Genomic DNA, 22184 nt, shown 5'->3' on the forward strand with positions numbered 1-22184 from the left:
GGGACCTTTTGTTTCAAACAGCAGCTCATGCTGGAGGCGTGGAGGCACACACTCAGCCGGAGTTTGCAGAGGTGAGCAAAATACCTGCAGAAATGAACGCTGGGGGAAATCGCTGGAAGCTGAAGTTCAGCGAGTTCATGTGGAGCACGTATACAGTTCATACACCAGGACGCCACCGATAATGATGGAAGTGGGTGGAGCTTCCCCTTTTATATCTGAAGGTCTAGGTTAGGAGTGTCTCCCACAAGTTCACCACCTAGTGGTCAGTGTTCTCACAGTGTACAACTTAGGTCAGATTATACATGGATTACAATGCTGGTTGAATACATGACAGTTCCCACGCCTGGTCGCTGTCCAGCAACTCCTGCTGGAAGTGCATGTTTGTCCACGCTGTGTGTGAACATTGTTGAGATATACCCTGTGGTTGAACAGTTCACACAAGTATTGTTGAGAATCTGGATGGTGACAGGCGCTGGTGAAATGGTACCCCAGCAAGGAGTTAGTGTCTTGAGAATGGGAATCAGGTGGTGAGAAGAAGAATGGGTACAGAGAGGTGATGGAGTGAACCGAAGGGATGAGCTGTGAGGAGAGATGAGAGAAGCTTGAATTTAGCAGTCTAGAAGGCAGGTAGTTAAAAAAGTAGATAAAATATTAAATGGTTGAGATGGTAAACTCAAATTATTACTTCAAAGTAAGTCAAATAAGAAGGACCAGAGGACATAAATGGGAATTAGTAAATAAGTAACTATGGAACAGATACAAGGAATAACTTCTTCATTCAAAAAGTGACAAATTCTTGAAATAATCTGCCAAATGAGTTAATATAAACAAAATCATTGGGTTACTCAAAATGCAATCAGATGCCATGATGGGAGATTTAATGTACTAGAGGGATGAGCTTCAATAGGCTGAATGGCCTCATCATCCTTGTGTATAAATTATACCACATGATTTGCTGTTAACTGTCAGTGCCTTGTAACCCTTCCTGTTGGTGCTGTGTATTTCCAGTGTTCATGTTTTTCTATATAAATGTTGGCTGTATGGTGTTGTGGATGAACCCCATACTAAATTCTTTAACCCTAATCACAGCAGTTTGAGTTAACTTACTGAAAACTGGAACTTATTTAATTCCTGTTGTACGTGATTCAAAATATCTGTTTAAATAAAATGTTAACAGCTAATTTAGTTATCCTTCTTTAAGCTCCTCACCATTAGTGTTTCTATTGTGTGGTGGGCGGGGGGATAAAAGATTGACTGTGTTCAATCGCTCCTTTCATATTCTTGGCATGTGTGGAGCTGGGTATTTAGCATGTTGTATTCTTCCAATCCATGTAGCCTAGCCGATTGGGGAAAGAATGTGTAGTTTCAATGTGTTGAATGGCCCCTGTCAGTCTCATAATCAGGCTTGTAGGGTTTCATGGTGAAGACCTATTTGACCCAACCCCACCCCAAAGGACATCTGCACTAAAGAGCACGCAATCCTAAAATTCAAATTATGGATGATCTAACGTATCATCGCTTCGCCGTGGCCCATTGTTTTTAGTGGAGCAGCATATGGTGGTGGGGAGGCCAAGCAAAGGGTGCTCCAGCTCTTTAAACTAACTTATCTACATACTTGAATATTAAGGCAAATTATATTTTTCACAAATATGCCAGGGTAATGTCATTGTAGGGCTTTATCCTCGAGATTTCCATTGAAAAGTTTGAGTAAGGACTGCGACCATTTGACTTCAATACTGACCTCAACAGTGTGTGCATAGGAGCTGAATATTACACTGTGCAGTTTAGTTCAGCGCTCCACAAGCTAGTTGACTCAGTAACATTTGTCTCCCTGATGTCATCAGCATCCGATATTTAAATAAAAATGTCACAGCAGATGTGTTGAAACAATTATGATTAACTTCATTTTAAAGTTATTAATGGACTCATTAATTTTTTTAATGCATTATCAGAAAAGAATGTTATTAGCTTTGTCCGCTGTTAAATTCCAACAACTTTTGTTTCAAAAGAATAAAATGATCCTAATAATAACTATGGATTTTTAATCAGCCTCCTTAGACCGCACTTTGTACAGATGTCCTCTGAGGCACTTGTCACATTAGATCAAATGAATTCCTGCTCTTGTTTCCACCTAGAGAGAGAGAGCAGATTTATGGGTGTCAGGCAAATTTTGACCCTTCTGATGGAAGTTTATGATTTGACTTTGCCAGGTTGTGTCTGCATCAGTGATATTGAACGGCACTTACTTGCCCTGGTACAATTGGTTGTAACACAAGTAATTCATCTTAATTGGGCTTAACCATACCGTTAGTTAAACTCCTGCACAGACTATAATGGAGCTTTAGTGAAAGACGAAGGTAATTTTAGATAATTGGAATGGTGAAGCATGTTGACAGCCTCCCAGCATCTTATTGCTCTAATCTTGCTGTTTTTGAATTCTTAGTGGAGAATTCTACCACCTTCACCAGCCTCGCCTCCATCTCCAGTTCTTTTAAAATGCTCCTTACGGAGAAAATATATTTTTTTATTCCATACCATTTTTTTTTTAAATTCCATCTGCACAAACTGTGGTCCGCTTTCTTTCTGACATTGATAGTCGAGAGCGCCACTGTGTTGTAAGATGCTTTTCAGCTTATCTACAATGAGGGAGTGACCAGACATAAAGCTCTGAAGCAACAGGCAGTTCGTTGCAATGAAAACCTGATGACTGACAGTGATTTTTCAATGAATTCTTCCTCTGAGCAGGTGAAATGGAGACAGATGAGCAAGACGACGAGTCCAGTCAGGATCAAGAACTTCCTTCCGAGAATGAGAACAGCCAATCAGAGGACTCTGTTGGGGGAGATAATGAGGACTCTGAAAATGGCATCTGCACTGAAGACCCTTGTAAAGGGCAGCTGTACCAGGGACACAAAAAGCAGCTCTTTACATTCCAGTTCAATAACTTGGGGAATACGGATATCAATTATGTCAAGGACGACAGGCAAATCCGATTTGAAGATAGCAGACAGATCAGACTTGATGGTAAGTCTTATAGTTGACACCCTTCCACATCGATATAGTGCAATAGGTATGTCACCTGGCAGCTCAAGCGCTTGCTGCCAGTCAGAAGGTGGCATCAAGCCTGAACACTGCTTGAAATTCCTCAGCTCACCTGGCTGTTGCTCACAAACCTTGCCTCGGGGAGCGAGTCAGCTCTCAGTGAAGATCGGTGGTTGGAGCATCATACACTTGGGAAGCACTCCATACGATCATTACCTATCTCTGCTATTTATGCTATGTAGCGGCATTGAAAGCAGTGGTGAGAAGTTTACATTGGAATTCAGAAGAATGAGAGGTGATCTTATCGAAATTATAAGATTATGAGGGGGCTCGACAGGGTGGATGCAGAGAGGATGTTTCCACTGATGGGGAGACTAGAACTAGAGGGCGTGATCTTAGAATAAGCGGCTGCCCATTTAAAACAGAGATGAGGAGAAATTTCTTCTCTGAGCGTTGTAAATCTATAGAATTCGCTGCCTCAGAGAGCTGTGGAAGCTGGGACATTGAATAAATTTAAGACAAATAGACAGTTTCTTAAACGATAAGGGAATAAGGGGAGCAGCGGGAAAGTGGAGCTGAGTCCATGATCAGATCAGCCATGATCTTATTGAATGCGGAGCAGACTCGAGGGGCCGTATGGCCTACTCCTGTTCCTATTTCTTATGTTCTTATCAGGATTTGCAGTGCAATGTTCGCTAGGTGGATTCCTGGGATGAGGGGGTTGTCCTATGAGGAGAGATTGAGTAGATTGGGTCTATAATGTCTGGTGTTTAGAAGAATGAGAGGTGATCTTATTGAAACATACACGTTTATGAGGAGGATTGACAGGTTAGATGCTGAGAGAGGTTGTTTCCCCTGGCTTGAGAGTCGAGAACTAGGGGGCATCATCTCAGGATAAGGGGTCAGCCATTTAAGAATATTTGGAATTCTCTAACCCAGAGGGTTGTGGATGCTGAGTCTTTGAGTATATTCAAGGCTGAGATAGAGATTTTTTGACTCTAGGGGAATCAAACAATATGGAGACTGGGTTGGGAAAGTGGAGTTGAGGTTGAAGATCAGCCACGATCTTATTGAATGGTGGAGCAGGTTCGAGGGGCCGGATGGCCTTTTCCCGCTCTTAGCTCTTTTGTTTTTATGCAATATGCTTTGGAAGGACAGAGGTAAGTCTGATGAATATACTGAAACTTATTGCTGTTTATATATTAATAGGCCTTTTTAAATGATTATTTTCCACTTTTCTTTCCTTGTGCTGAGGTCTAATTCTACCCATGCCCATAGCCTTGCCTAAATGGCCATTTTTTATGTCTCATTCTAGTATTAAACTGTGAGAGGCATCACAGCCAGTTTCAAGCAGCACTCAATGCACAGCGAATCAGGAGTCAGATCCTGATGTTTTTTTTAATTTCCTTTCCTAGCCAGGGGATTCTGAGATGAACTGTCCTGAGATCAGCTAACTTAATGCACAGATCAAACCTGCGACTCACCCACTTGAACCATCAAGCCCAATTTAACGCTAAGGCTGACTGGCTCTGAGCGAAGGAATACGAAACATGGAATAGCTCCCTTAACTATGTTCACTGTTATGATGATGACTGCAACAAAGGGGCCCTGAGAGAATGATGGAACCAGATTGGTTTAATCTGAAGGAGCACTTGTTTTCATGACTGATGTGTCACCATGTTATTGTAGGCAAAATAGATGTGCCTTTGTTGCGACTTTGCATCCAAGAGCTGGTTTCAGTCTTTAACTCTTGCATGTGATGAGCTTACCTGGGATAAACCATTGGCACGAAATCAAGCTTTGTTAGCACATGAAAGTAAGCCTTGCACGCTCCTATATTGTTGACGCCTTGCTCTGAGCGTTCTTTGAGAAGCCTCTGTTATCTCTGGCTGAGGTTTCTGATTCTCCATCTGGATGCATATTTTGGTCAGGTGGAATCATACATGGTGCATGTCAGGTAGTTGTGTTATAGCAATAAGTGTTGAGGGAACTTGTTCAGTCATTCACTGCTCGGTGAGTACGAGACCTCTGAACTCCACTGAATTCAGATTTAATCGACTGATATTGAAACCTAATTTGAGGAAATGGATGCTTGCTAAAGGGAATGAAATGGATCCCTTGTTATAAACAAGGCGCCCGTTGGTTTAGTATGGAAGAGCTGCAAGATAACAGCGGTCTGAAAATGAGAAAGAATATTACTTGCAAGGTGGTAACTTACTTTATCCAGCTTTAAAAGCTGGAAAGTGCACTAGAGTATTATTACAGTGACCAGAATATTCGATTGACCTTGGGCAGTGATAAGTTAGCAAGCTAACTCCACATATATAACGTCTTGTTGTTGTGTACGACTAAGCTCTATTTAAATGCACTGATAAAAGAATTGGATTTCTTCATCTCGACCAATGCTGCCATTGTTAATTTGCACAGGATTTTTATGAAGGACAGGTAAAGACCATCTGGTCCATCGAGTCTGTCCCACACAATTGTGATACCTTATGTATCACAACATATACACTCCGAAACCATGTGATCTCCTGAGAGAGGCAAAAAAACAGATGTGTTTTGTTTTGTTTTCCCCCTCTACTTTTCTCCAAATGGCTGTTTCATCATGCGCTGTTTCATCGTGTGCAGTTTCATGGATACCAGACAGCTTCTGATACTTCCTGACCTCGACAACAGTGTTAGAATCATAGATATTTACCACACAGAACGAGGCCATTCGGCCCATTGTGTCTGTGCCGGCCGAAAACGAGCTATCCAGCCTAATCCCGCTTTCCAGCTCTTGGTCCGCAGCCTTGTAGGTTATGGCACTTGAAGTGCATATCCAAGTACCTTTTACATGTGATGAGGGCTTCTGCCTCTACCATCCTTTCAGGCAGTGAGTTCCAGAACCCACCACCCTCTGGGTGAAAAAGATTCTCCTCAACTCCCCTCTAATCCTTCTACCAATTTCTTTAAATCTATACCCTCTGGTTATTGACCTCTCTGCAATGGGAAATAGGTCCTTCCTATCCACTCTATCTAGGCCCCTCATAATTTTATATACCTCAATTAAGCCTCCCCTCGGTCTCCTCTCTTCCAAAGAAAACAACTGCAGCCTATCCAATCTTATCTCATAGCTAAAATTCTCCAGTCCTAGCGACATCTTCGTAAATCTCCTCTGTACCTATATAGTGTTGTCAGACTTTTCTGTCACTGTAGCATCACCGCTCAGTCCAAGCCTTAAATTACACATTTGTTTCTGGCATGGGTCACAGGATAAATGTCAGGATGAGGAACCTTGTTTGATTTCCCTCCCCGTCCCAGGAGTGCGTGGGCCGTGGGCACACAGCCAAGCTGAGATAGGCTACTAACACACACAGGTAATCAAACCGGCCGAGCTTCTGGTCTGTGCCTCTTAGTGACACACTGTGCTTACCAAGTGAGCCATCAGGCTCTTAATGAATATTAATGGATTTAACATCTGGTAGAACTATCGCTGTCCACATTGTACCGACTGCTGAAAACATGAGAGGTGGAGACGATTATGAGAGTCAAAGCACAGAGAAGTTCTGTAGGCCTACACAGCACGTTGCTGTCATTCTAGTCAAGTATTATGTTTATTTCTCTCTCCCTCCCCCATTCTCAAATGTCTGTATTCTTGCATTGGGACTACTTTGGTCATTTGTGCATGAATAGTGGTTTAATGTATGGCGAAGAGCGTCTTCAGCATAATTTTACCTGAATTGCTGATGGTACCATTTATTTTTCATTTTTCATTGTATTCTTTTCTGGATTAAGAGTAAATGAGATTGATTTAAATGCTGATCTACATGCTGCCCTTCAGTGTCATTGTGAATATCAGCAATAGAGAAAATGCTAGAGTCTATTATAAAGGATGTAAAAATGGCACACTTGGATAATAGCAATGGGATTAGACAAAGTCAACATGGATTTATGAAAGGAAAATCGTGTTTGACAAACCAATGGAGTTTTTTGAGGATGTAACCGATAGAAATAGATAAGGGAGAACCAGTGGATGTAGTGTATTTGGATTTTCAGAAGGTCTTTGATAAGTCCCACATAAGAAGTTAGAGTGCAAAATTAAAACACATAGGATTGGGGGTAATATACTGGCATGGTTTGAAAATTGGTTAACTGAGAGGAAGCAGAGAGTAGGAATAAACTGGTCTTTTTCGGGGTGGCAGGCAGTGACTAGTGGGGTACCACAAGGTCGTGTATTTTCTGCATATTGCAGGTCGGGGCTATAAATAGAGCTCGAGCGCCAGGCCCTGGAACATTGTGGGCGAAAGTGCGGCGAATGAGGGTGCGGGGCCCAGACGAGCCAAGGGCCCCGAGGCAGCTCGGGCCTACCCACATTGTGATATGTGTGCGCATTAGGTCCGTGCAGCAGAGCAGGTCTCCAGTCGTCCTGATTCAACCCTTGCCATTGGATAAAGGCCTAGCTCTGTTGAGCCCGTGTGGTGGCTGATGTGCAACGGTCACCACACGGTTATAAAAAAAAATCCACGCACAGGCATCTTCCACCCCCTCAATTGAAGTTCAGGACTGGAACATCGGGTTCTTCATTGAAACATCTGTGAACTCTTGTGGAAGCAAGTCATCCTCGTTCAAGGGACCGCCTGTGATGAATGGATTATACCCGTTGCATGAGTCAAGAGTTATGGAGAGCGGGCAGGGAAGTGGAGTTGAGGCCATGATCTTATTGAATGGCGGTGCAGGCTCGAGGGGCCAAATAGCCTACTCCTGCTCCTATTTCTTATGTTCTTATTATGAGGCCACCTCGGCTGATGATTTAAGAAATATCTATCAGTTGCATCGCAAATGTGAGTTTTGTCGAAGAGGAGATTTTCAGAGAGTGTTCTACCTGTTTTCACCCCCAGAGCGAACATATCTGGCATTAGACTGGGACCCTGAAATAAAGAAGCGATGCTTTGATGACAATGCGGCAGAGGTAAAATATATACCAAGTGTGTACTGAGAACAAATGGCTACAATGGTGCTGAATAGATTTAATTTGATAAAACATTAACATTAAGGGCAAAAAGTAGCAATTACCTAGAATTTCTGTCATCATCTGGTTTTTGTTTTTAAAAAAAAGAGTTCTTCCATACTTAAGTATAGTTGATCTTACATGTGCATGGAAACCACATTGTAGGTAATCTGTCAAAACCAAACTTTAAAATAATGGCTGTAGCAAAGAATGCACAAGTTACCTGTTGGGAGCAGCTACTTTTTTGTGACAGTCACATTCAGTTTTTTATGAGATAAAATTAAGTTACTTGTAAGAGAAAGAAAGCTGTACCACCGACATATCAGCTGTCTCTCACTGCTACCGGTGCAAAATAATCTTTAAAAAAAAAGTTTTTAAAAATCCATCAGTGACCTGGATCCTGACATTAAGCATCGTCCTATCTGCAGTTAAACTTTGACCTCGCTCTGTATTTGCTTAATAATTTTAAAGCATCACGGCTACACCGCATCAGGAGAATAATGTATGGTGCATGACATGATGTAACCATCTGTCCTTTTTAAAAAAAAAACAGCATATCATCTGTTTTACTGTAAGGCATGCCATGGAGATCACTAGTATTTTTTCAGAAATGTATTTCACAGATATTTTCCTACAGTGCATCATAAAGTATTTCCCCATATAATTTTACAAACTGGTAAGAAATGCTTGTCTTTTCTTTTTTGATTTAGGATTTTGAGAAGCATGAAAGCATGGACTATAGGCCTCAGAAAAAAATGTTTGTAAAGTTAAAAGACTGTATTGAACTTTTTACAACTAAAGAGAAGCTAGGTGCGGATGACCCGTGGTGAGTAGTTGTGGATAGAATTGAAACTTTCCTGTAAGTCAGTGTGTCATTGACCGAAGATGTTGCTATATTGCTTTAACATTGATTGTCAGTTTATGCAACCAAAGATTTTATTTGCTCATTGCTAATCAGCCAGATGGGCAACTCACTTAAAAAGAATAAAGGATAAGAAACCTATAAGACTGGTAATTCCCTTAAAATCCTTTTGGATATTAAGGGAATCAAGGGATATGGGGATAGTGCAGGAAAGTAGAGTTGAGGTAGAAGATCAGCCATGATCTTATTGAATGGCGGAGCAAGCTCAAGGGGCCGAATGGCCTACTCCTGCTCCTATTTCTTTTGCTCAAGTTCAGGGGATACTAAGATGTTTAACTTAGTACATCAAGACAGCACAATCTAAGTATGAGGATCTATGTTCGTCGGAATTACTCCAGAAGGAAGTCGGAATGAAGCTTTGTAGATTAAGCATCACCATAACCACAATACATCATCAAGCTGCTATAACTGCACCTGGAATTATCCTTGGCTTTACTTGTGCTGGTTATGAAGATTTGCAGTGCACTATGAAAACTATGTTGCTTGTTGTGTATGTAGTTGGTCTTTGGCCCTCCTTTCACTGCTTATATGTATAGGCTTAGCAGCTGCTACTTCCAGTTGTATTCGTGTTTTCTTCAACGTAACATCCTAATTGGCTTATTTGTGGTGGAGATGAAGTTTTATGTTCAACAGGTACAATGTTGGGTCTAAGATGCACCAGTCTTAGCTGTAGAAGCTTTTACTGCAAGCGCAGTCCCCAGTATTCAGAATAGTTTGCCCAAAGAGATCGAGAAACTTAAGAACATGGTACTTCGTTCCATTATCTTACGTACACTTGACGGTCAGACTTCGAGAAAAGGTCGTTTTCGTGTACTGGAGGGATTGCAATTTGATAAAGGAGAAGGAATGGAAGGAATAGTATTTTTTTCTTAAATTGTGTTTTTCTTCAGGTACTGTCCAAACTGCAAACAACATCAGCAAGCCACCAAAAAACTAGATCTGTGGTCATTACCCCCCGTGTTGGTGGTGCACTTGAAGCGATTTTCCTATAGCCGATATTGGCGAGACAAGCTGGACACACTGGTTGATTTTCCTATTAGGTATGTTGTGGAATGAGTTACATCTGGCCATGGCTCTTCTGGTGAAACAGGTGCACATCCAGAAGCAAGTATTTAGATCTACAGCAGGATACCACTTCTGATTTGTGCCCGTGGGTAGTGCTAATAGTCTCTGTCGCATCAAATGCGCACCCTCTTAAACTCACCCAAGTTTGACATTGCTGGAATTGCAGGTTCAAGTCCCGGGGCTGACTTACCCATATGAACCCAAGCTCATACAATATGTTATGGTCATACTAGTTTAAAGAATGTAAGTGGAATTTGTTCTAGGCTTTGGCGGTGTTTGGAGCTGAATGATCTGGACAGGGGTGTGCGTGTGTGTGTGTGTGTGGTGGGGGGGAGGGGAGGGGAGGGGGAAGAGACTAACTAATATTGCCTACCTGACCACAGCTGACATTTCAAGGGTGAAATTGGTCTACTCTGGTATCGCAAAATGAGTAATAACAGCCCGTTATACACGGCGCAAGATTTTATTTTCCATTGACTTGGAAAATATTAAGATTTTTTAAGTTTAAACCAAGTATGACCAAGTAACAGAGATGCCAAAAACAGCTTGAACTCTGGTTCTGTGAACTTCAATGGAAAAGTAGTCCGTGTGTGGTGTCTAACGAGCTGCTGACGAGTTCACCATGTGCCCACTTGTAGACTAATTTCACTCCCTTCATCTTGTTAGCTAAATGTGGAGTAGTACAGGCTACAGTGGTTCTGGAAAAGTTAACAGTCTCCTCGCCTAAAGAAGGATATCCCGATGTAATGGGGAAGAAACATAATGTAATTGAAAGGATGTGTTGAGCTGCAATGCAAGTGTTTAACCCAATGGTTTTCAAACAGTTGTGTGTGGGGATCCACCCCCCCGGCAAATATTGATGCATTCCTAAGAGCCCACTCCTCATTTCTGGAGGACAACGTCAGCTACCCAGTGGAAAACTGTGCTGCCATTTGAGGAAACTATTTATTAGTGTACAGCAACAGATATAACGTGTTAGAAAGTCATCAAATGCATCAACATTTGAAAAGTCTGATGGATAGAAATCTGACAATCCCGGGGTCTCTTTGCGGACTCCTCCAGCCTGAGAGTCCCAGGCAGGACCGGAACCAATGTCCTAGGAGGAGTGTTTGCTAGTGCTGTTGGGGAAGAGTTAAACTAATATGGCAGGGGGATGGGAACCAATGCAGGGAGACAGAGGAAAACAAAATGGAGACAAGCAGGAGACAGAAAGGAGATGAGTAAAAGTGGAGGGCAGAGAAACCCAAGACAAAAAACAAAAAGGGCCACTTTGCAGCAAAATTCTAATGGGTCAAAGTGTGTTAAAGAGGCAAGCCTGAAGGCTCTGTGCCTCAATGCGAGGAGTATTCGGAATAAGGTGGACGAATTAACTGTGCAGATAGCAGTTAACGGATACGATGTGGTTGGCATCACGGAGACATGGCTCCAGGGGGACCAAGGCTGGGAACTCAGCATCCAAGGGTATTCAACATTTAGGAAAGATATACAGAAAGGAAAAGGAGGTGGGGTGGCGTTGCTGGTTAAAGAGGAAATTAATGCAATTGTAAGGGAAGACATTAGCTTGGATGATGTGGAATTGGTATGAGTGGAGCTACGGAATTCCAAAGGGCAGAAAACGCTGGTGGAAATTGTGTACAGACCTCCAAACCGTATAGTGATGTTGGGGAGGGCATCAAACAGGAAATTAGGGGTGCATGCAATTAAGGTGCAGCAGTTATCATGGGTGACTTTAATATGCACATAGATTGGGCTAACCAAACTGGAAACAATACAGTGGAGGAAGATTTCCTGGAGTGCATAAGGGATGGTTTTCTAGACCAATATGTCGAGGAACCAACTAGGGGGGAGGCCACCTTAGACTGGGTGTTGTGTAATGAGAGAGGATTAATTAGCAATCTCATTGTGCGAGGCCCCTTGGGGAAGAGTGATCATAATATGGTGGAATTCTGCATTAGGATGGAGAATGAAACAGTTAATTCAGAGACCATGGTCCAGAACTTAAACAAGGGTAACTTTGAAGGTATGAGGCGTGAATTGGCTAGGCGAATGATACTTAAGGGGTTGACTGTGGATGGGCAATGGCAGACATTTAGAGACCGCATGGATGAACTACAACAATTGTACATCCCTGTCTGGCGTAAAAATAACAAAGGGAAGGTGGCTCAACCGTGGCTATCAAGGGATATCAGGGATAGTATTAAAGCCAAGGAAGTGGCATACAAATTGATCTGAAATAGCAGCGAACCCGGGGACTGGGAGAAATTTAGAACTCAGCAGAGGAGGACAAAGGGTTTAATTAGGGCAGGGAAAATAGAGTACGAGAGGAAGCTTGCAGGGAACATTAAAATGGACTGCAAAAACTTCTATAGATATGTAAAGAGAAAAAGGTTAGTAAAGACAAACGTAGGTCCCCTGCAGTCAGAATCAGGGGAAGTCATAACTGGGAACAAAGAAATGGCAGAACAATTGAACAAGTACTTTGGTTCGGTATTCACTAAGGGGGACACAAACAACCTTCCGGATATAAAAGGGGTCAGAGAGTCTCGTAAGAAGGAGGAACAGAGGGAAATCCTTATTAGTCGGGAAATTGTGTTGGGGAAATTGATGGGATTGAAGGCCGATAAATCCCCAGGGCCTGATGGTCTGCATCCCAGAGTACTTAAGGAGGTGGCCTTGGAAATAGCGGATGCATTGACAGTCATTTTCCAACATTCCACAGACTCTGGATCAGTTTCAATGGAGTGGAGGGTAGCCAATGTAACCCCACTTTTTAAAAAAGGAGGGAGAGAGAAAACAATGAACTATAGACCGGTCTGCCTGACATCGGTAGTGGGTAAAATGATGGAATCAATTATTAAGGATAGCAGTGCATTTGGAAAGAGGTGACATATAGGTCCAAGTCAGCATGGATTTGTGAAAGGGAAATCATGCTTGACAAATCTTCTGGAATTTTTTGAGGATGTTTCCAGTAGAGTGGACAAGGGAGAATCAGTTGCTGTGGTGTATTTGGACTTTCAGAAGGCTTTCGACAAGGTCCCACACAAGAGATTAATGTGCAAAGTTAAAGCACATGGGATTGGGGGTAGTGTGCTGACATGAATTGAGAACTGGTTGGCAGACAGGAAGCAAAGAGGAGGAGTAAATGGGTACTTTTCAGAATGGCAGGCAGTGACTAGTGGGGTACCGCAAGGTTCTGTGCTGGGGCCCCAGCTGTTTACATTGTACATTAAAGATTTAGACGAGGGGATTAAATGTAGTATCTCCAAATTTGCGGATGACACTAAGTTGGGTGGCAGTGTGAGCTGTGAGGAGGATGCTATGAGGCTGCAGAGTGACTTGGATAGGTTAGGTGAGTGGGCAAATGCATGGCAGATGAAGTATAATGTGGATAAATGTGAGGTTATCCACTTTGGTGGTAAAAACAGAGAGACAGACTATTATCTGAATGGTGACAGATTAGGAAAAGGGGAGGTGCAACGAGACCTGGGTGTCATGGTACATCAGTCATTGAAGATTGGCATGCAGGTACAGCAGGCGGTTAAGAAAGCAAATGGCATGTTGGCCTTCATAGCGAGGGGATTTGAGTACAGGGGCAGGGAGGTGTTACTACAGTTGTACCGGGCCTTGGTGAGGCCACACCTGGAGTATTGTGTACAATTTTGGTCTCCTAACTTGAGGAAAGACATTCTTGCTATTGAGGGAGTGCAGCGAAGGTTCACCAGACTGATTCCCGGGATGGTGGGACTGACATATCAAGAAAGACTGGATCAACTGGGCTTGTATTCACTGGAGTTCAGAAGGTATCTCATAGAAACGTTTAGAATTCTGACGGGTTTAGACAGGTTAAATGCAGAAAGAATGTTCCCAATGTTGGGGAAGTCCAGAACCAGGGGTCACAGTCTAAGGATAAGGGGTAAGCCATTTAGGACCGAGATGAGGAGAAATCTCTTCACCCAGAGAGTGGTGAACCTGTGGAATTCTCTACCACAGAAAGTTGTTGAGGCCAATTCACTAAATATAATCAAAAAGGAGTTAGATGTAGTCCTTACTACTAGGGGAATCGAGGGGTATGGCGAGAAAGCAGGAATGGGATACTGAAGTTGCATGTTCAGCCATGAACTCATTGAATGGCGGTGCAGGCTCGAAGGGCTGAATGGCCTACTTCTGCACCTATTTTCTATGTTTCTATGTAAATCCCTGTTCATGTTGTGAAGAATGCAGCTGATCACTGAACATGCTGGGGCTCTTTTCTCTCGGAAAGAGAAGGCTGAGGGGTAACCTGATAGAGGCCTTTAAAATTATGAAGGGGTCTATTAGGGTAGTTGTAGAGAAGATGTTTCTACTTGTGGGGGAATTCAAAACTAGTGGCCATAAATATAAAATAGGCACTAATATAATAAATCCAATGAAGAGTTCAGGAGAAATCAAAGTTGTTAGAATAATGGAATGTGCTACCACAAGGAGTAGTTGAGGTGACTAGTATAGATGCAATTAAGGGGAAGCTGGATAAACAAGAGAAAGAAAGGAATAGAAGTTAGAGGAATAGGGTTAGAAAAAGTAAAGTGGGAGGAAGCTCGTGTGGAGCATAAACACTGGCACAGACCAGTTGGCCCAAATGTCCTGTTTCTGTGGTATTAATTCTATGTACAGGGTTGGACCTTTCTGGTCCGGGATCTCTGGTCTGGAAACATCCATGGTTCGGCATTAGCTGGGCCTGAGGGAGAGGGGGGTTTATTTTTTAAAGTTTTGATTGGCTGGAGTGGCTGTCAGTCAGTGAGTGTGTTCGGCGATTGACTGAAGCCGCTGTCAGTCAGTGTGTGCACAGGTGCTGAGGGAGCCACCCACAGGCTGCCAGCACACACATACACACACACATACAGAGGAGCCCGTGTGCTGTCGACAGCTACCGGTAAGTGTGACCTCCCGTGGTTCGGAAAATTTTCTGTTCCGGCACCGGTCAGGACCCAAGGGTGCCGGACTAGAAGTCCAACCTGTAATATCTGAGATGCGAGTCTATCATAACCGTTATATGAACATTTTTAACAAATATGTCCCTGTGCTGTCTCGGCTGGGGTATGACCATTCTCAGAGTAATGGGGCCAGTGATCACCACCCTGTCCAATTTCTACTTCAGCTGCATCATTGTGAGGAACACTGCCTGGCAATGGGCCTAATACGGCCACAGTGGGCAGGAGACAGACTGGGGAGCAAATGTAGTGCAGGGCAGAGGCAGAATCAGGATCATCAGTAAATATGGGGTTTATCCTGGAGAGAGCTCAGTCACATAAAGGCAACTGGGGACAGATATAGAGACTTGAGATTAAGAATTGAAACAGCTCAGTAAAACAGATGTAGAGAATTATTTGAAGTTTAGAGTAGAATTTCATTAGTAGTTCTCCCCCTGCAGTATTCAGCTCAGTTTACAGATGTTAGCATTATATCTAATGAACCATATACAAGGTTTGTGAAAAACCTAAAATGGGATTTGTTCATTTAATCCAGACAGTATTTACATAGAGTAACATTGCATGTAATATGGGACATCATTGAATCGTTGAAAGTAGGTGGATAATAAGCAGAGTTAGCTATATATTGTAAACAGCTATTCTTTTTAAATTCTAATATCTGCAAGTTATGGGCCCAAGTTTCGAGCCGCGCCTAGAACGGCGCAATCCCGACCTGGACGCCCGTTTTTCGCGCCACAAAGTGCGCCTAAAAAAAAAAACTTCCATATTCTCCACCTCCCTGCTGGCCCTCGGTGTAGCACAGCACGAGCTGTAGGGGGCGGAGCCAGGTCCCTGCGCCGAAAACAGTGCCGGGACCGCTGCACATGCGTGCTACAGTGGGCGCGCATGTGCAGTAGCTCCAGGCACCCAAAACTGTGTGGGAGGGGCCGAAGCACGCAGCCCTTAGCCCTGGCCGAATGGCCTCTCTGTGGCTGCGTGAATAAGGCTCCTCCCTCGGCCAGCTCCTGCTTCCTCCCGACCCGACTCGACTCCCGCTTCCCGCCACCGGACCCGACACCGACTCGACTCCCGCTTCCCCGCCCCCTGACCCAACCCGACTCCCGCTCCCCCCCCCCCCGCCTCCGGACTGGACCCGACTCCCCCTCTTCCCCCCCCCCCCCCCCCCCCGGACTGGACCCGACCTGACTTCCCTCTCCCCCCCCCCGAACCGCACCGACCTCCCTCCCTCCCACCACCCCCCCCGACCCGACCCAACGCCACCTACCTGTCAATCTGGTGCTGGGAAGTCGGGCCCAGCCCATTCAGCCTCCCTCCCCCTTCTCCTTTCCCTCCCCCCCCCCCCCCCCCAATCTCCTTTCCCTCCCCGCCATCTCCTTTCCCCCCCCCCATCTCCTTTCTCCCCCCCCGCTCTCCTTTCCCATCTCCTTTTCCCCTCCTCCACCCCCTTCCCCTCCTCCCTCCCCCTTCTCCCTTCTCCCCCCTCCATCCCTCCCCCCCCACCCCTCCCTCTGCTCTCTCTTTCCCCCCCCCCCCCCCCCTCGCTGTCAGAAACACAGACACTGACAGACAGAGAATGAGACACACACACAGACAGACAGAGAGATAGAGACACTGACAGAGACACGCGGGGGGGGGGGGGGGGGGCATCCCAGCATGCTGTTGGAGGGCTCCCGATGCTGCAGTCGGTAATTAGAAAATGTTTTATTTATTGATTTTTTTTAAATTATTTCTTATTAATTTTTTTTGATTGATTTATTGGTTGATTTATTGATGTTTTTAATCATTTATTATTGATGATGGCTCTTTATTTGCAAAACTGAAGTGTTTAATGTTTGTAAACTTCCCTTTAAACCCCCCCCCCCCCCCCCATTCCCTACTCCTGATTTGTAACCTACGCCTGATTTTCTAAAGTGTAGACAAGGTTTTTTCGAGCGTACAAAAATCTTCACTTACTCCATTCTAAGTTAGTTTGGAGTAAGTTTTCACTGACGAAACTTTGAAAACAGGCGTAAGTGGCCGGACACGCCCCCTTTTGGAAAAAAAAATTCTGTTCCAAAGTGAAACTGTTCTAACTGACTAGAACTGGAGCAAACTAAATGGTGAGAATTCCGATTTCTAAGATACTCCGTTCTACACCAGTTGCTCCTAAAAATCAGGAGCAAATCATGGCAAAACTTGGGGCCATAGAGTTTTTAGAATTGTATGCAAGTACGTGTTTTGTAATTGTAATTCTCTTCATTTTCATCAGTGATTTAGATATGTCTGAATTTCTTATCAATCCAAATGCTGGCCGTTGTGAATATAATTTGATTGCTGTGTCCAATCACTATGGTGGAATGGGTGGAGGACATTGTAAGTATTCCGAATCGGCATTCTTTTTTTACGTATACCAGAATGTTGGATCCATAGTGATGACATTTTAATTTGTTTTACTTTTTTTAAACCCTTTTTTTTTAAATTCAGACTAAAATTTATAAATCAAATGTTTCCTCTGTGCAGCTTTCTCTGTGTTTCTGGTTTCAATTATCTGCAGTGGGTGAATTTTATTCGTTCTGAGCTCAGTTAAAGAAATGGGTGGGGCGGCAGGATGGGGGGAACTGATAGAACAAGTCCCGTCCGACTATTGTGCAGTGACTCTGACAGCCTGTTAAAAGTTACTGACTGGTATAGTGCTGGATCTCTAACATAACTGACTGTTATCGTGTTGGATCTCTGCTGAAGCGAGCATACTGAGTGTTGATTGACTAGTGTCAACATTTGAACTAGCCGTGGTGGGTCTGCTGTGATCTTTCCCGTTGCTGCCTGAAACAGATTAAGCAGCTTTGATATTGTTTTGTGCTGTGCCACATTTAGTGCACAGGTCTTGTACAAATGGCAGCAACACGAAAGATAACCTGCCTGATTGGTTAAGGCCAGTGCCTGCAAAGACCTTTATTTTCCCCCTGCGTCTTTATATCATTTGGCCTCAAAAGGTCTGGCAAAATTACTTTGGCTTGCCGCAAAACTCCCACACCGCAGGAGCCACTATCCTCTGTGTGATCTAGGCCATTGATAGCTCCAAAACAGTCAAACCCCTTTATAATGGGGACTGTTCATTGTGGACCACAACACAACATTGTTGAACATCGTTTCAAAGCCACATTTCTCCCATAGTAAAAGAAAGACTTGGATTTATCCTTTTATGGCCACTGGACTTCTCAAAGCGTTTTGCAGCCAATTAAGTATTTTTGGAGGGCAGTCACTATTGTAATGTAGGAAACGTGGCAGCTAATTTGTGCACAGTAAGCTCCCACAAACAGCAATGTGATAATGACCAGATAATCTGTATTTTTTTGTTACGTTGATTGAAGGATAACTATTGGCCAGGACACCAGGAATAACTCCCCTGCTCTTCTTCAAAATAGTTCCATGGGATCTTTTACGTCCACTTGAGAGAGCAGACGGGGTAGGGCCTCAGTTTAACGTCTCATCTGAAAGACGGCACCTCCGACAGTGCAGCACTCCCTCAGCACTGCGCTGGAGTCGGACTTGAACCCACAACCTTCTGGCTCAGAGGCGAGAGTGCTACCCACTGAACCACAGATGATACAGTAGCTTTCTGTTTCAGAAGTTCTCTTGCTAAGATTTTTTTTTAAATTGAGCATTCCTGAAGGTATCCCTGAAGGAAAAATTGTGACGGAAATACAGCTTTAAAACATCCAAGATGATGGGTATCGAGCAACTAAAAATTTATGTTTTAGTAGCAAAACTGTCGTAATCATTGAGTTTTTAAAATACTGAGCGAGCTAACTAGGCTGAGTTTCCTGTGCTGATCCTTACATTTGTTGCTTTAATAAGTATGCAATGATTTTTTTTAATGGAATCTTTATATCTTTTAGATGCTAAACTGAAGATTTTGTTAAATCTGGGAGCTGAAAATATTCCATAATATTTCTAGTCTGAGGGTGGATTCACTCTGGAGCATCCACGATGCTGAGAATGACGTGAGTAGCACGTGTAGCGAGTTGGTCTTACCGCAGGTGAAGGGTCCACAGCCAGCTAGGGAATGGAAGACCAACAGGAAGAGCAGTGCAAGGAAGGTAGTGTAGGACTCCCCTGCGGTCATCCCCCTGCAAAACAGATACACTGCTTTGAGTACTGTTGAGGGGGATGACTCATCAGGGGCGAGCAGCAGCAGCCAAGTTCATGGCACCGTGGCTGTCTCTGCTGCACAGGAGGGCAGGAAAAAGAGTGGGAGAGCGATAGTGATAGGGGATTCGATTGTAAGGGGAATAGATAGGCATTTCTGTGGCCGCAACCGAGACTCCAGGATGGTATGTTGCCTCCCTGGTGCAAGGGTCAAGGATGTCTCGGAGCGGGTGCAGGACATTCTGAAAAGGAGGGAGAACAGCCAGTTGTCGTGGTGCACATTGGTACCAACGACATAGGTTTAAAAAAAAAGGGATGAGGTCCTACGAGACGAATTTAAGGAGCTAGGAGCTAAATTAAAAAGTAAGACCTCAAAATTATAATCTCAGGATTGCTACCAGTGCCACGTGCTAGTCACAGAGTAGGAATTGCAGGATAGCGCAGATGAATACGTGGCTTGAGCAGTGGTGCAGCAGGGAGAGATTCAAATTCCTGGGGCATTGGAACCGGTTCTGGGGGAGGTGGGACCAGTACAAACCGAATGGTCTGCACATGGGCAGGACCGGAACCAATGTCTTAGGGGGAGTGTTTGCTAGTGCTGTTCGGGAGGAGTTAAACTAATATGGCAGGGAGATAAAGGGAAACAAAATGGAGACAGAAGCAAAAGACAGAAAGCAGATGAGTAAAAGTGGAGGGCAGATAAACCCAAGGCAAAATACAAAAAGGGCCACTGTACAGCAAAATTCTAAAGGGTCAAAGTGTAATAAAAAGGCAAGCCTGAAAGCTCGGTGCCTCAATGCGAGAGGAGTATTCGGAACCCAGGAGAAAGCTCTGAGCTAGTTAGAGTGGGTGAGAGCGCAGATGAACAGGACCCCAAGAAAGAATGCAAAAGGCAGGAGGCAACAGAGCAGAGTAGCACTGGGGTAAGGGTAAACCACAAGGTGATAGGAAAGGACAATATATATGAATATAAAGGGGCTGCAGGAGGGGTCAAAACTAAAAATCATGGTTTAAAAACTAGTATTAAAACACTCTACCTAAATGTACGCCGCATTCGAAACAAAGTAAATAAGTTGACGGCACAAATCATTACAAATGGGTATGATTTGGTGGCCATTACAGAAACGTGGTTGCAGGGTGGCCAAGACTGGGAATTAAACATACAGGGGTATCTGACAATTCGGAAAGATAGACAAGAAGGGAAAGGAGGTGGGGTAGCTCTGTTAATAAAGGATGATATCAGGGCAGTTGTGAGAGATGATATTGGCTCTAATGAACAAAATGTTGAATCATTGTGGGTGGAGATTAGAGATAGTAAGGGGAAAAAGTCACTGGTGGCCGTAGTTTATAGGCCCCAAATAATAACTTCATGATGGGGCGGACAATAATCAAGGGAATAATGGAGGCATGTGAAAAAGGAACGGCAGTAATCATGGGGGGATTTTAACCTACATATCAATTGGTCAAATCAAATCGCACGGGGTAGCCTGGAGGAGGAATTCATAGAATGTATACGGGATTGTTTCTTAGAACAGTATGATACAGAACCTACAAGGGAGCAAGCTATCTTAGATCTGGTCCTGTGTAATGAGACAGGAATAATAAACGATCTCCTAGTAAAAGATCCTCTCGGAATGAGTGATCACAGTATGGTTGAATTTGTAATACAGATTGAGGGTGAGGAAGTAGTGTCTCAAACGAGCGTACTATGCTTAAACAAAGGGGACGACAGTGGGATGAGGGCAGAGTTGGCTAAAGTAGACTGGGAACACAGACTAAACGGTGGCACAATTGAGGAACAGTGGAGGACTTTTAAGGAGCTCTTTCATAGTGCTCAACAAAAATATATTCCAGTGAAAAAGAAGGGCGGTAAGAGAAAGGATAACCAGCCGTGGATAACCAAGGAAATAAAGGAGAGTATCAAATTAAAAACCAATGCGTATAAGGTGGCCAAGGTTAGTGGGAAACAAGAAGATTGGGAAAATTTTAAACGACAGCAAAGAATGACTAAGAAAGCAATAAAAAAAGGAAAGATAGATTACAAAAGTAAACTTGCGCAAAACATAAAAACAGATAGTAAAAGCTTTTACCGATATATAAAATGGAAGAGAGTGACTAAAGTAAATGTTGGACCATTAGAAGATGAGCAGGGGGTTTTAATAATGGGAAATGTGGAAATGGCTGAGACCTTAAACAATTATTTTGCTTCAGTCTTCACAGTGGAAGACACAAAAACCATGCCAAAAATTGCTGGTCACCGGAATGTGGGAAGGGAGGACCTTGAGACAATCACTATCACTAGGGGGATAATGCTGGACAGGCTAATGGGACTCGAGGTAGACAAGTCCCCTGGTCCTGATGAAATGCATCCCAGGGTATTAAAAGAGATGGTGGAAGTTATAGCCGATGCATTCGTTATAATCTACCAAAGTTCTCTGGACTCTGGGGAGGTACCAGCAGATTGGAAAGCAGCGAATGTAACGCCTCTGTTTAAAAAAGGGGGCAGGCAAAAGGCAGGTAACTATAGGCCGGTTAGTTTAACATCTGTAGTGGGGAAAATGCTTGAAGCTATCATTAAGGAAGAAATAGCGGGACATCGAGATAGGAATAGTGTAATCAAGCAGACGCAACATGGATTCATGAAGGGGAAATCATGTTTAACTAATTTACTGGAATTCTTTGAGGATATAACGAGCATGGTGGATAGAGGTGTACCGATGGATGTGGTGTATTTAGATTTCCAAAAGGCATTCGATAAGGTGCCACACAAAAGGTTACTGCAGAAGATAAAGGAACGCGGAGTCAGAGGAAATGTATTAGCATGGATCGAGAATTGGCTGGCTAACCGAAAGCAGAGAGTTGGGATAAATGGGTCCTTTTCAGGTTAGAAATCGGTGGTTAGTGGTGTGCCACAGGGATCGGTGCTGGAACCACAACTGTTTACAATATACATAAATGACCTGGAAGAGGGGACAGAGTGTAGTGTAACAAAATTTGCAGATGACACAAAGATTAGTGGGAAAGCGGGTTGTGTAGAGGACACAGAGAGGCTGTAAAGAGATTTAGA

General features: G+C 43.7%; 1 protein-coding gene across 7 annotated transcripts in view; it reads left to right on the forward strand.

Annotated features, from left to right (window-relative positions):
* The window catches only part of LOC139280663 (ubiquitin carboxyl-terminal hydrolase 15-like), a 146391-nt gene that overhangs the window by 116727 nt on the left and 7480 nt on the right, over nucleotides 1–22184 (forward strand). For 4 of the 7 annotated variants that reach the window (XM_070900258.1, XM_070900260.1, XM_070900262.1 and 1 more), the window contains 5 exons: nucleotides 2743–3024; nucleotides 7926–7996; nucleotides 8746–8861; nucleotides 9848–9997; nucleotides 17238–17341. In XM_070900258.1, the coding sequence (XP_070756359.1) occupies nucleotides 2743–3024; nucleotides 7926–7996; nucleotides 8746–8861; nucleotides 9848–9997; nucleotides 17238–17341 (723 nt within the window). Of the gene's footprint in view, nucleotides 1–2742; nucleotides 3025–7925; nucleotides 7997–8745; nucleotides 8862–9847; nucleotides 9998–17237; nucleotides 17342–22184 lie in introns of those variants that run through there. The other 3 variants (XM_070900259.1, XM_070900261.1, XM_070900264.1) reach the window with 2 other exon arrangements.

This window comes from Pristiophorus japonicus, chromosome 15, assembly GCF_044704955.1.
Source record: "Pristiophorus japonicus isolate sPriJap1 chromosome 15, sPriJap1.hap1, whole genome shotgun sequence".
In the NCBI taxonomy this organism is placed as follows: Eukaryota; Metazoa; Chordata; class Chondrichthyes; family Pristiophoridae; genus Pristiophorus; species Pristiophorus japonicus.